Genomic DNA, 14,557 nt, shown 5'->3' with positions numbered 1-14,557 from the left:
GGTTTACTGTCAAAATAATTCCTCCTTTTTAGACCTTGCCTCAAAATAAGAATGAATGAAGCTCAGCTTGCTGCTTTTTTCGTGAAAATAAATCCAATAATAGCAGTCAATAATGACACATTTTTAGCTGATGATTGGCATCGAAATGTCAATGTATATATTCTTAGTGGCAACACATTTTTTTGACAATGACATGGTTGACCTCACTTTGACAATTGCTAAACCCCATTCAGTCAAAACAGAGGTTAATTACCACTTCGGTAGTAAAGTGGAATGATCCTGATTAAAGTACTCAAATACCGCTAGGTCTGTATGAATGGCCTTGGCCATTAAAATTTGTATTCATTACTTATAACTGTGTTTTTAAACGACATCCCACATAACACAGCACTGTTGCATGAATAATACAAAATGAAAGTAAAAAAGGGTTGCGGACAGAAAATTAATTATGTAACTGAAATCAAAGATTGTAGTTGGGATATCTATCTTTTTTCTTATTTTCATAGTGCATATGTATCTTTAGGCATTTTCTTTTAGTGCCAGACTGAAATGCCTTGATGCAATAATTACTAGACCAAAGTAAGTGAAGGTGACTCATTGGATGTGCGCCATACTAGCTAAAGAGAACGTACCTTCAGATCTTCAAGGTCAGATTGGGGGTTGGTTGCAGCGAAATAGGGGCTAAATGCTGACAACTGTGGCCAGACAAAACGGTGAGTCAGCTAGGGGCGGGTGGCTTTGGGGTGGGATCTTTGAATGCAAAATAACTTGAAGATGGCAGAGTAGCTCATAGACATGTATGGCCATGTTGTTATAACTGTACATTGCTGAGTGAAGGTAGATGATGAAAGTAGCCTACGCTAAAGTTCTTGGTGAAACTGGATCTGAACTGCTGGCATGATAATTAATGTTTCAATTAATTTTATTACGTTACTGTAGTAATACATAGCCTACCTATCCTTTCTGAAACTAGGCTGTATCAGTGACATTTACGCAGTTGGGGGAGTAACTCCGATGAACTAGCAACCTTACCGTTTGAGCACAACACAGTCCCTGGTTTGGGTCTGTGGTCTTTTTCTGTATTTTGTTAAGATGCTTTGTACTCATGACACACAGCTTTACTACAACATTTGCTTACAATGTCATCCTCTATGCCGGGATGTGAATATGTTGGCGGTTTGTGTGGATACATTATGTTTTTGTTTTGAACATAGTAAATATGTAAAATAGTAAATATCACCCTAAATAAGTTAATGCTGCTGTCTGATTTGGAAACTACATTTTTCTACATTTTCTGAGCATGCCTTGAATATTTGTGAATTGACGAGCCTTTTTCATGCAATGCTAATGAAAATTAGAATGTGAAAAGGTCATGCCAATTCAGTATTGTTAGTGTGGAGCGGTCTTGAGCTAGCCCATTGTATTCCAAACTTGACCTTTGTTGTAATTCAACTTTTTATGGTAAGACATCACAATGTCTTATGATACATGGTTTCCCAGAATTGAAATACTGTCATTAAAATACAACTGTTTTCAGTCTATCATTTTTAAACTATTTAACAAGGTTGAAAAAAATGTCCATACTTTGTCAGCAAAGGTCTTACCAGTCAGATCCAGGCATGAAGACGTTTAAGGCCATATTGGATTTGGCAGCCATCTTGGAAATACAGCACACACAGAAGGACATGTGTACCAATTTTCAGGCCTTTAATGCAAAGTGGCAGGTAGTTTCATTAATATGGGTTGGCCATATTGGATTTGGCGGCCATCTTGAAAATTCATAATTTTTCGCGACGCCTCCAATGCTAATATTAATCAGCATATCAAGAAGGATATATGTACCAATTTTCATGGTTTTACAACAACGTGCCAGGTAGTTTCATTAATTTGGGTTGGCCATATTGGATTTGGTGGCCATCTTGAAAATTCTTCATTTTTCGTGACGCCTCCAACGCTTATATTAATCAGCATAGGAAGAGGTATATGTGTACCAATGTTCATGCTTTTACTCAAAAGTGCATGTTCAATTCACCAATCCGTTGTACTACATGCATTGTTTCACAACAAACACATTTTTGGAGGCACAAGTTTTTTTGATACAGCATTGTCATGTCAATGTCAACTCGCTATTGTAGTTTTAGAAGTCTGTCTCTCAACATCATCAGCCATCTTCTAAAACTACCCCAGCCATCTAATGGCAAGCTGTGGCATGACTTTTTTTCCAATATGGCACTGACATTTGGAGCAGATGCAAGTCTTCACTAACAGGCTATCTGCTATATGTGTACTTTTCCATACCTAGAGTTGAATTGTAAGTGTGACGGAGGTCATCTTGCACCTGTTCACCCCCCTCGGGTTATCGAACGTGCGACCTCGTCAACTACAACGGCCCGGCATTAGCAGACACAGTACGATACCGCTGGGCCAAGAGACTAGTCTCTCGGCCCAACGGCACGAGACTGTATGGGGCTATCGGAGGGAGGTTTACCAACGTTCCACACCAACTCTGTGCTAGTTAGCCTCCGTAACATAAGCAAGCTTGTTCAATGGTTTAAATGCCATGCCGTTTAAATGCTGGCATGATCTTTTAACATATCAAAATATAACATGCAAAAATAACTTTTGATATGCCCCAAAATAAGTTTTAAGCTTTAAATAATCATAGTCAACACCATCATAATCACTGAAAGAAACAATGACATCAGAGGTCCATCAAATTGCAGTCATCAAATTTTTCTGTTATGCATGTTCAAAATTCTAGGGTTTTTTTAAGTTGTGCATGAATTATCAGAACAGCTTAAGTTAAAAAACGCTAAATCTTTAGTCGACAAGTGTACGCAATTTCTGGTTTTAGGCGTAAATTGTGTATAAACAATGTTCATAACATATTCCCTTCTCCAACCTGCACCATGAAACACTGACACCTCTTTAGACAAATATGTGTAAGTGAACTGCTCAACCTAAATAATTATTACTGAATTTCTGTCTACAGCATAGGAAAAATGTTCTACACCCTTCGAAACTTCTGCATAAAATATGGTCTGATCTTCCCAAAAATCACACGAAAGAACAAAAACTGCCAGCTTTAACTATTTCCACCCAAACTTTTACATGTTTTCATCAACATTCTGAGTGTCTGAACACAATTTGAGGGATTTCAAAGTCAGTTGCTCAGATGTGGCATAAAGCTGCCCTGCCCAGTATAAAATGCACACCAGTGCTGGATAAAGGCTTGATAGAGAGGCATTGTTTGATATGCACCATGCCCTGCTTAAAATATTTCTCTGAAAACCTCTAAAAGATTACAAAACCATTTATAAGAGTCTTGATATTCACAAATGCATGGTTAGAGAAAGTGTCTATGAATGGAGACAGTTTAGCAGTGTTTGTTCTGTCACAAGTAGTCATTTGCCTGCAAAAAGTACTCCAAGGACATAGCACAGAGTCCTAGAGGGTCAGCTGAAGACTTACAGAAATCACTGGGACATGTCGCCATCTCTGTTAACATATCTACAATATTGACAAAAATAAACAATAATAGGGTTAATTTTGCCAAAAAATAATACAGTTTCTGTCAAATAAAAAATAAATATTGCTATACCTTTTAGGTTTAGGAAAAAGCATTTATATGCTTAACAGAATTGCTGCTAAATACTCTGTAGAGACCAAAGTCGAAACCAAAGTTGAATTGTGAAGGGGAATACATAATGTCCATGTTTGGAGGAAGTTGGATAACCACTCCTTCACAACAAGCCCATCTCCACTGTTAATTATGGTGGCGGAAGCATCCTTATATGGTAGGCTACTACCTTGATGCCTCAGGCCATTGTCAGTTTGCTATTACCAGGGAAACAATGAACTCACAAGTTCATTTCGATATTTTACAGAAAACACAAGGTGGTCTGTCACACAGTTGAAGCACACAAGTGGATGGGGGCTAAAACAGGACAATGATCCATATTTTAGAGGGAAAATCTTTCTTTCATTCTTTCATACTTTCAGAATGCTTGAAAAACGAAAAAACAATTGAGATTATATAGCATGACCTCAAGAAATGTATATTCACTCCAGATATCCCAGAAACCTTGCTGAAGAGAGGCAGCTTTGCCCATCTGATCTACAACTACTGAAAATGTCTGGTTAAGGTTATTGCAACTAAAGGAGGGTCAACACCAATTAATTGCAAGGGTGTGCTTACTTATGCCTTGCTGTGCTGTGAATGTTTTCATATCATTGCCAATAAAAACGTAATGAAATGGATTGTTTTGGTGGTATTAGATAAAGCTGACACCATTTGTTCATTCATGCGATTCTGGTGAAGATCAGACCATATTTAATGACCAATTTAAATTTAAATGTGAGAAATTCCAAAAGGGAGTGCAAACTTATTTCTCCAACTGTACGTTAATTCTTGCCATAGCATACATCAAGACGGGTTCATGAAACAGCAGGAACTTAATTATCTGTAGAGAATTTAAAAACACACATTTATCCTCACACTACAGGCATAGAGGGAGCTAGAGAATGTTTTTTGTAACTGTCATATACTGCTTTTGGAATATTATGACACTACGAAATGTTTCACCTACTTTCAGCTAAACAAAAAAATCAAGTTGTGATTGTGTCTGTTCTATTCGTTTTTTTTCTATCAAACTGCAAAAGCAGTATTTTCTTAGGTTGCATGCCTTGAGGAAAATGCATTATGCCAGCCATATAAGCCTGGGCTCAGGTGTTAAGCAGTCAACCTGCAAACGTTCCTTTCTGTAACTATGTCCACAACATTAAAATATCATAAAAACACATCTCTGTGCTTTTGAGAATACATGAGCCCAGCTGGTGATGACATTGTTTTACTATATGTGGCATTTCTTTTTGTAATGTTGCTATGTATCCTGCTGACCTTTGTAAAGCAGAATTTGTATGTTGATTGCGATTTTGCGATTAAATCTATATGAAATGATGAAATATAAAAAATAGCAAGTATTTTTAAATCACAATGGTATATGTGCAACAATAGTCCCTTATTATAATGAAAGATATCTTAAAACCAAACCCGGTGTGGTGGTGTGTGTGTGTGTGGTCGTACTGTCAGTTGTGTAGGGCTTGTTTGTACGATTCTTTCATGTGTGTCTGCTTAGAGTGAGCCTGTTGAAACAACAGAGGCCTCTGCCCAACACTAATGAGCCTACTATGCTCTTGAGCACTCACCAACAAACTAATTACTAATTACACTAGTGGTTATGTGTGTTTGTCTGGTGGGGGGGGGGTGCACTCTGCTCCCTTGGCGCTGTTCTTTGTGTTGTTTTGTAATTGTTGTTATCTTGAAAGATGGTGTCGCTGTAATTCCAACAGCTTGCAGCAGGATGGATGGTTGTAGGATGAATTATTTATCATCTGTGAGCACACACGTTCGCATGGCGTGCTGGGTCTGTTTTGTCATGAAATGAGAGTGGGGGTGCTTAAGTTGGCTGTTGTGGTTGATGCAGTTACTGTCTCCATTATTGAACTAAAAAGTACAGATTATATACCAGAGGGGAAAAAAAATTCTAATATACAGTGAGTCCAATATGTATTTGATCCCTTGCTGATTTTGTTGGTTTGCCTACTAACAAAGACATGATCAGTCAATAAATGTTATGATAATATGTATTCTAATATGGAGAGACAGAATATCAAAAAGAAAATCCAGAAATTAACTGAAGAGAATATATATTAATTTATTTCCATTTCATCGAGCAAAATAAGTATTTGATCCCCTGCCAACTGATTACAGTTCCGGGCCCACAGACCAGATGGGCACTTCCGATCAACTTGTCATCTGAATTAAAGACACCTGTACATACTAACATGCATAAAAGACACATTGAATCAGCAGAATCAGTCCATAGTATGAGTGAATCAGTCACACTCCAACCTCACCAGCATGGGAAAGACCAAAGAGTGGCCAAATGATATCAGGGACACGATTTTAGACCTAAACAAAGATTAAATGGGCTGCAAAACCACAAGAAAGAGACTGGGTATTAATGACCCAGCTGTTGATGCATTTCTTCCAAAATGTGAGGAATACAAAATGACTATCCATCAGCCTGTCTGGGGTTCTATACAAGATTTGACCTTTTGTAGGGATTTGATAATCATGAGAACAGAAATAAATCACCCTAGAGCTATACGGGATGAACTAGGCAATGATATCAAAGCTACTGGGACCAAAATCACTGAGAAAACTACTGGTAGCACTTAATGCCACAGAGGTTTAAAATCCTGTAGTGCACACATGGTACCTCTACTTCAGAAGGAACCTGCGCAGTCCCACTTGAGGTTTGCCAACGGACATCAGACTGGTTTAGGATATGATAAGGAGGTGCTGTAGTCAGATGACACCAAAATCAAGCTGTTTGGCCTTATCACAATTCAATGTGTTTTGAGAAAGAGTACTGCTGTCTATGATCCCAAGAACACCCTCCTCACCATCATGCATGAGAGTGGTATCATTATGGTTTGAGGGTGTTTGTCTGGCCAAGGCACAGGACAACTTCACATCGTCAATGAATGGATGGAGGGAGACATGTAATGTGCAGTCCTGAGTGCAGACGTCCTTCGCTCCACCACTACACTGATGGGTGAGCCATTATTGGATCTCCCAACATGACAATAATACACAACATACAGTCAAAGCAACGAAGGAGTGGCTCAATAAGAAGCATATTAAAGTTGTGAAGTGGCCTAGACAGTCTCCAAATATTAACCCTATAGTAATTCTATGGAGAGAACTGAACCTCCCATTTGCCAAGCTACAGCCACAAACTATTAATGTTTTAGAGATAATGTGCAAAGAGAAATGGGCAAAAATAGTTTCTACTATATGCACAAACATTGTCATTAACTAAAAGAAGCATCTAACCTCTGTGCTAGAAAACTAGGGCTTTGCCACAAAGCACTTTATCTTCTTTAGCTAGAGGGGTCAAATACTTATTACCCTAAATTAAAAACAAATAAATTAAAATATATTATTTTAAGTTATTTTCTGGAATTTCTTTTTGATATTCTGTCTCTCCATGTTTGAATACATATTATCATAAATTTATAGACTGATCATGTCTTTATTAGTGGGCAAACGGGCAAAATCAGCAAGGGATCAAATACATATTGGACTCACTGTATGTCTGTTATGTGTTTTTATGTAGCGTAAAAGCAAAATGCAGAATCTGGAATGTACTGCCTCATATAATCACATTTTTATATATTGTGCATATCATAGCTAGCCAACAAGAAATGACACATCCATTGCTTTTGGATCTTTGATTGTAATTCCTGTCTTCTTGATACAATAGCGTTTGTAAAGCCTACCTCAACTTAAAGTGACTGAGGTGTATGTAAGGAAAATGTTCCCCTTTTGACATGCTGCTTTAAAACATTCTTTAGGCTCCAGAACTTGCTATTAATATGATTATTTACAATTACAAATCCCTAATTGTGATCTTTTCATAATGAGGCTGAAATTCATAAAATATGTTGATGTAAAAAGATAATGTAAGTAAAGGGAACAAAGAGGTGTGGATCAAGAGTGGTCTTGAGAGGCTATAATGCTGATTTATATACACTGGGTGTGTAGGCCCTGTTGCACAATAAAACTTCTTCTCACTTTGGTGGAGCAGAATGGACTTAGAGAATTGTATTTCACAAAGCCTTCACTAAATCAGCTCTTCGAGACCCACCAAACCACTGCTAAAACATGTAGTGTACACCCAAGAAATGCATAACCCTTAAAGGCTGTTAGTGCAGGTGAGTGTGTACGTGTGTGAATTTCTGTGTGTTTGTGTATTTGCACACATTGACTATTGTTTTTGAAGTTTTTGCCTTTTTGGGTGATGATTAATTGGATATTTTTCCTCAAAATTACATGATTATTCATTCCACTGTAACCACTAAATGTGGTATATTATTTTTGTTAATGAGAGTTTCGCCTTGTTTGTGATTATGAGGTCATAATTTATACTTCAAAACGAAAAGGGAATACATTTTTTTTGCTCCTTTTGTCCCACAACAGGAAAATATATTAATACTTAAAATGATGTTATAATTAAATTTCAGCAACTCTAAATAGAGAATTATTTTATAACTACTGTACTGTGATGTGTAGCTTCATTATAGCCAAACATCTCTTGCCTGGGCTGTCTGGGACTGCACAGGGGAAGGGGAATGATTAACTGACACTGGGAGGACGAAGGGGTGCAAATTGAGAGAGAGGGAGAGAGAGGGAGAGATGGCTTTTGGGGGGTGCAGACATTGATTAATATTGGTAATCCTTGGCACGCCCACCACAGCTGAATTGAAAATGGCCTATGCTCACTTTTCAGATAGCTCAACGGAAGCTGTCCTGCTGTGCCCTAAAATGAGCAGAAAATCACCACATACTCAGACAGTGTGTGTGTGTGTGTGTGTGTGTGTGTGCATGCGTGCGTGTGTGCGTGCATTTCCCAGGGAAATGGATTGTTCTTGTCAGAGGACCAGTGGGCTGAGTGATGTATTTAGCACTCGCCTCACCTTCCTAAGGTGAAGGAGGAAAAAATGCTCTTGAACCCTGGTTGAAGGAGAAAGTGTTATTTTCAAGGACGTAAATGTAAGGTGTGTGTGTACGTGTGCATGTGTGTGTCTTCACATGTATGTATGTGCCACCAAACAAGGCTGGTATTATATGTAGACATGTAGTAAACGTGCTCCTGCCAAGAAAGCAGCTCGCTACCTTTGCAGAGGCTAATTGCTAACACATGTTCTCTCTCTCTCTCTCTCTCTCTCTCTCTCTCTCTCTCTCTCTCTCTCTCTCTCTCTCTCTCTCTCTCTCTCTCTCTGTCTCTGTCTCTGTCTCTGTCTCTGTCTGTCTCTCTCTCTCTCTCTCTCTCTCTCTCTCTCTCTCGGTCTCTCTCTCTCTCTCTCTCTCTCTCTCTCTCTCTCTCTCTCTCTCTCTCTCTCTCTCTCTCTCTCTCTCTCTGTGTGTGTGTGCGTGTTCGTGTGTGTGTGTGTGCGTGCACGTGCAGCCGGCCTCAGGACTTCTGGCGCCTTGACTACTGGGAAGACGACCTGAGAAGGAGAAGACGCTTCATCAGGAACCCCTATGGTTCCACACACTCTGAAGCAACGCTTAAAGCTGCAGCTGAGCATGGTGACCTTACACACACACACACACACACACACACACACACACACACACACACACACACACACACACACACACACACACACACACACACACACACACACACACACACACACACACACACCTTAACACCATGAAAGTGCTCGCCCTTTGCTAGCAGGTACATGGTTGTAAAAATTAGAGCTACCTCACCATAAAACATTTATAGTGTCACAGGCGTCCATTACACAAAAAGAAAAGTTGATTTGAACAGTACTCTGAAACCTCTGAAATTGTCTCACTGAAGACCTATCTCATAATGCAAAAACGGCACAGTTGTTCCTTAAGATAGTTTTAATTAAAGTATAATTTCTCCCTCTTTTCCTCCATTTCCTTGTCAGTGCCTGGCAAGTCTGGTAAGTAGCATCCACATGCTGGTACACAGGTTAGGCTGGGTTGGTATTATGTCAGTGGTTTAGACTGTGTTAGTGTAGCTCTATCCTTTTCTTCCCTTGTCATCAGATCACAAGGGTCCTTCCTTGTTTGCTGCTGTAGGGGACATAATGCACAAATAATAGCAATAGTAGCAAGAATAATCAAAGTACATTTTATATTTACACTATGATACACACATCATGAATGTGAAAGATATGAGTGTTACAGGAATTTTATAATATTGTTATTATGTGTATCAATGTGTTTTTCTTTATTATGCCATACATTTTGATACAGCTATAAATGTTCTGGAGAAAAGTGTTGGGATTTATGTTCGGTGCGGTGGAGAATCCTTAAGCACAACTGAACAGTAAATCATGTAGATACAGTGTGATGAAACTGTTTTGTGTTAATATAGTCATGTACATTTAGCGTGCCCATTTGTAGGTAGGACTATAGTTGTGTATGTAGTTCTGGTTTATAATGTGTAATTGTGCCTTACTCTTAAATTTTCTACACTGTATTCAATGGAATGTTTCTGGTTGACATTTTTTAACCAGATGTCTTAGCTTCACTCACAAAATATTAATGGTTTTGCTTTATGATCATAGTAGAGTCCCTTGGATGATAATGACATATCAAGAACTGTCATCAGTAAGAACAAACATAAATCGCATGGACCTGGGTCATCATGTGAAAATAATCTGTTTACAGTATATATACAGTATATAAATAATATAAAATATATAAAGCAAAACACTGTAAAAATACTGAGGCCTTTCACAATGGTTTATCCAATGGGATAAATTCACTAGAGATATACCATCAATCAGGTAATTGAGTCACAATTACCCATTTTATTTATGTACTTACAGGTGGTAAGTCACAGGGAGCTCATGCCGTGTTGTTGTACTGGACATCCTTTCCTTCTGTGCTCTCTCTCTGTCCTGGGGCATGAAGCCCTGCATTAGAGGAGAAGCAAGTGTAATGCTTTGGCAGGCTTGGTCATAATCCTGCTGCTGGATGAGGGGTGGGGGTCCCCTCCCATATGTCATATACAGGTCTCCCCAAAATGTGATATCACTCCCCAAGACAAACGACTGACTTGACAGAAGTCAATAAGAATGTGATCTAAAAGCAATAAGCGCTCAGAATCCAGCATCCTTGGAGACCAACGTACCGCCCTAATGGTCATAATGTGCGGCTGGAGGGAGTGTCCAAGAGGGACTCTGTCCTCACTTTTCTTTTTTTTCCCTTTATCTATCCTTTTGTTTGATCCCTTTGTTTATTCTCTCTTGGCTGTTATTTGCCATTTTAATATAATATATTATATTATATTATACATAAACATCTGACACTTTCTTTGTACTTGCAGTCTTTCCTTCAAATTTGGCTAATGAAGAATAATGTCCATGAAGTTATCCTGGCGCCGTGGGCACTGTTGGTGGTTTTGACCAAACCCTTGATGAAACCTCTCATAAGTGAAATACATGATGTAAAACATCCCTTGAGGATTAGTAGGGGTTTCTTTCAGCACCATAGCGATATGATGCACTATATTCTAATTCATCAGACACACATACCTGTATGTAATGGAAGGTTTTACATTCACACTGTACCTGATGTAGATCGTTTTTCCTATATGTTCAAAGTGACAAAAGGTCACACTCAACTAGTCCTCATTTAAGGCTGTACAAGATTGACAGTATGACACTGCATCAAAAGATCGGCTATAACCTGTACCATTTTTTATTCCTCTATCTAACATTTTTGCAAAAGCAGAGCAAAATAGTGGTCAGGCCTTCGGAGTTGCTACTAGTCAGACCAGGAGCAATAAACACCTCCACCCACTTTGTCAGGAACCAATCAACTTTGAGCAGCTCAAACAGCCCTGGGTAGAGGCGTGTTCAAGGCAGTGACGTGGTTTAAGCAGAGACGTTCTATTGGAACTAAGAAAAGTTTTGGTTTAAACTTCGGCACAGCCTTTTCTGGCCTCGACCAGTAGCAAACAAAGAAAGGCGGGACAACCATGCCGTTAGGAAAATGTTAATCGTTATGGTTTTGGTCAGACCAAGTCTCGAAAAGAGATTTGAAAGTTGATGATAATCAGGCAAGCAAAATAGTGGAATACATATGAAAGTTTTGTAGATCATAGAGGTTGAATCAGCTTACAATTGCTGCCATCTGAGGAACAAATTGAAGATAGACTTCGTATTTTTCAGACAATAGCACAGTTGATTGAATATCTTTTATACAATAAGATACTATACTATACTATACTATACTATAGGCCTCCTACTATACAATTATACATAACATTCAAACCAGGCTCAAACTACACGACTCCCGATTCTGTGTCCGATTTTTACGTCGGGGTGCACCGCACACTAGAAGAGAATCACAATTGTCAATCTTATCCCTGCTCGCAACCACCGAGACAATGCCCGACGTTCTATTTCTAGTCGCAAATATCAAACACTGTTTGGTTTCCGATTTGCGATTGGCCACGCCGAGGAAATCTTGCCCGACAATCGCTTGCGATGGTCCTGGGGGGTAACGTTCCACCGATTGTCGTAAGGGGGGTTTTCAGCCGAGAATCTGGCCGATAGTCGTGTAGTTTGAGCCAGGCTTAATTGTTTATTTTATGCACAATGGCAGATGAAGTCACCAGCCTGTTTATAAACTGGTGAAATAAAAAAAAATAAAAAAATGAAATTCCCTCAAAGTTAAGAATATGACTGATAGTTTGGCTGGAGGAGCTTAAGCTGTTGCACTTTACTGGGTTGGAAGGTTGGGTGACACAACTAGTGTTATGCATTTATAGCTGGAAAGAGCCATCGTTTCTGCAGCTGGATTGAACGAGTTTGGGGCCTGTGTGTAAAGGTGGCAGAATAAATACCTGAAGACTAATGTCTCTGTTCTGACGATCAATATGCGACTCTTGCCTCCTCTCATGGCCACACTCTTGTTAAAAACAAATTTGTTAATTCTGACAATTTAATTGCCTTGCTTGGGCTGGCTCTCCACTTGATATAAACGAGGGCCTAGAGTCTCAGGGAAAGGGGGGAAACGGGACTTGAAAGTGTAATGCAAGCCTGGTTTTATTTACATTTGAATGCTGAATGAGTCAAATGAATGAGCAGGCTAAGTTCATTTGATGGCTACATCCTGAAAATATGTTCAGGAAAGTCAAGGCTTTTGCATATGTGTAATTTGTTGTTTTGTGTCTTTTAGATAGGCCTAGAATTCGGAAGAATTAGTCAAATGTGATTTATTGTTATTGTTGTTGTTGTTGATGATGTTGTCAGACTGTCGATGTCTTTCTTTTTTTTTGTCACACGCTTACTTTTAGCTGATGTTTTAGCAAGCCACTCTGTCAAGTCTGCTGTCCACTTGCTGGTGTGAATGCTATGGCATGTGGTATATATTAGGGAGCTGGTAGTAATTTCACTGCAGCTAACTACAAATCCCCGGGGGAAATGTAATTACAGGAAGACCATTCCAAATATCAGTGAGCTGCATACTTTCCATGACAACAGTTTTTTCTTCTCTTTCACTCTACTCTTGAGTTTTCTCGTGTGTAATCCTAATGGGGGCGGGGTTGGTGTGTCTCCGACAGATGCAAATGGCCATCCCCTCAGGTGAGACTGCACAAGGAGAGAGGGGTCAGCAGGTCCATGTCCATTGCAGTTAGCTTGGCGGAGGCAGCACCAGAGCTCACAGAGAGAGAGAGAGTTCTTCTGAAGGGGCCCTGTTAGGAGCAGGCCCTGTCACCTTTTCTGTTTATATAAATGAAGGATTGCCTGGGCGTCACCACCAGAGCACTTTCAGCAGAGTGTTGCCCTGCACCACAGGGGAATGCAGTGCTTTGTAAATGTTTGCAGATTACCATTTTTCTTAAATAATCTATTCTGAACCTCAAGTCATGTACAGTTGAAATCAAAAAGGAGGGAAAGAGCTTTGGGCGACTCGCATTGTTGCGATGTGTTTGGCACATGTTCCTGCACATCCGTTTGGCCAAAAGTATTTCATTTCATGTAATTGTTTTGATCTATTAAAAAGGCATAAGCAGAGTAAATGTTTTACAGTAGTTTTGTCAGTAGTTTTTCTATTTTCTTGTTGGACTGGAATCCCTCACAGACATATTGGTGAAATGCCCCATGCTTTGTAGAATTTGTTTTGCAGTCCAAATTAGGCTATGTGGGTTGAGTAATGATATTGAGTTAACATACAGCAACAACCTTCCCTGAACACAGTCTACTTACAGTGTGATATTCCATTTAAAAAATAAATAAAATCAAATGTGAAAGATTTGTAAATGTAGTTTCCCCCCACTTCTAGTCATGCCAAGGGATATGCACTGCCAAAACTTTCAGAAATGTGCACTGTTGTTACAGTCTTCAAAGGTGAACATGTACACTTCATCTGTGCTTCTGTATAATGCATCTGAGAACATTACGGTGCTTTGAAAATAGATTAAAACTCCCACGTTCAACAGCTCGCCACACATCACAGTGTCATTTCACCCCATCTTGGATAGATGGTGATGAGCTAAATATCTTTAAATAAAAATAGGCCTACGTGTATGCAACGATATTTTACTCAGCCTTTCACCACACTTTCACACTTCACTTACAATTTAATTGAGATTGAGTTTGAATACGTGTGAATGAATATGGGCCCGTGTAATGTGGACACGTAGCCTACATTCAAAATTAACAGCAAGCTCCGTGTGTTCTCGGTTGCATTGGTCAGCATTCATATGACATCCGGTTTTAGATTGCATATCTACTATTTCACGCGGAAAATCTGAGTCGCTCCTGCTCTGTCTTTTACTAGCTCCTGATGAAGACGTCCTGAAGGGAAAACCGTCAATCAGAAGTCCGGCTCTGGGTCATCAGAACTCGGAGAGCGAAATACTGGTTGATGGTGATGATGACACGCTGTCGTCTTTAGAGGAAAAGGAGTTCGAAAACCTCACAGGTA

At 39.3% G+C, this 14,557-nt stretch overlaps 1 protein-coding gene across 2 annotated transcripts in view; it reads left to right on the top strand.

The window, feature by feature from the left end:
- The window catches only part of lrba (LPS-responsive vesicle trafficking, beach and anchor containing), a 211,804-nt gene that overhangs the window by 110,063 nt on the left and 87,184 nt on the right, over positions 1 to 14,557 (top strand). For both annotated transcript variants that reach the window (XM_063218225.1, XM_063218224.1), the window contains exons 37-38: positions 9,039 to 9,163; positions 14,411 to 14,554. In XM_063218225.1, coding sequence (XP_063074295.1) covers positions 9,039 to 9,163; positions 14,411 to 14,554 — 269 coding nt within the window. The remainder of the gene's footprint in view (positions 1 to 9,038; positions 9,164 to 14,410; positions 14,555 to 14,557) is intronic.

The sequence above is a fragment of the Engraulis encrasicolus genome, chromosome 16, assembly GCF_034702125.1.
Source record: "Engraulis encrasicolus isolate BLACKSEA-1 chromosome 16, IST_EnEncr_1.0, whole genome shotgun sequence".
NCBI classification, from domain to species: domain Eukaryota; kingdom Metazoa; phylum Chordata; class Actinopteri; order Clupeiformes; family Engraulidae; genus Engraulis; species Engraulis encrasicolus.
Note: the sequence above shows the minus strand (reverse complement) of the source record. Positions and strands in the feature narration are given on the sequence as shown.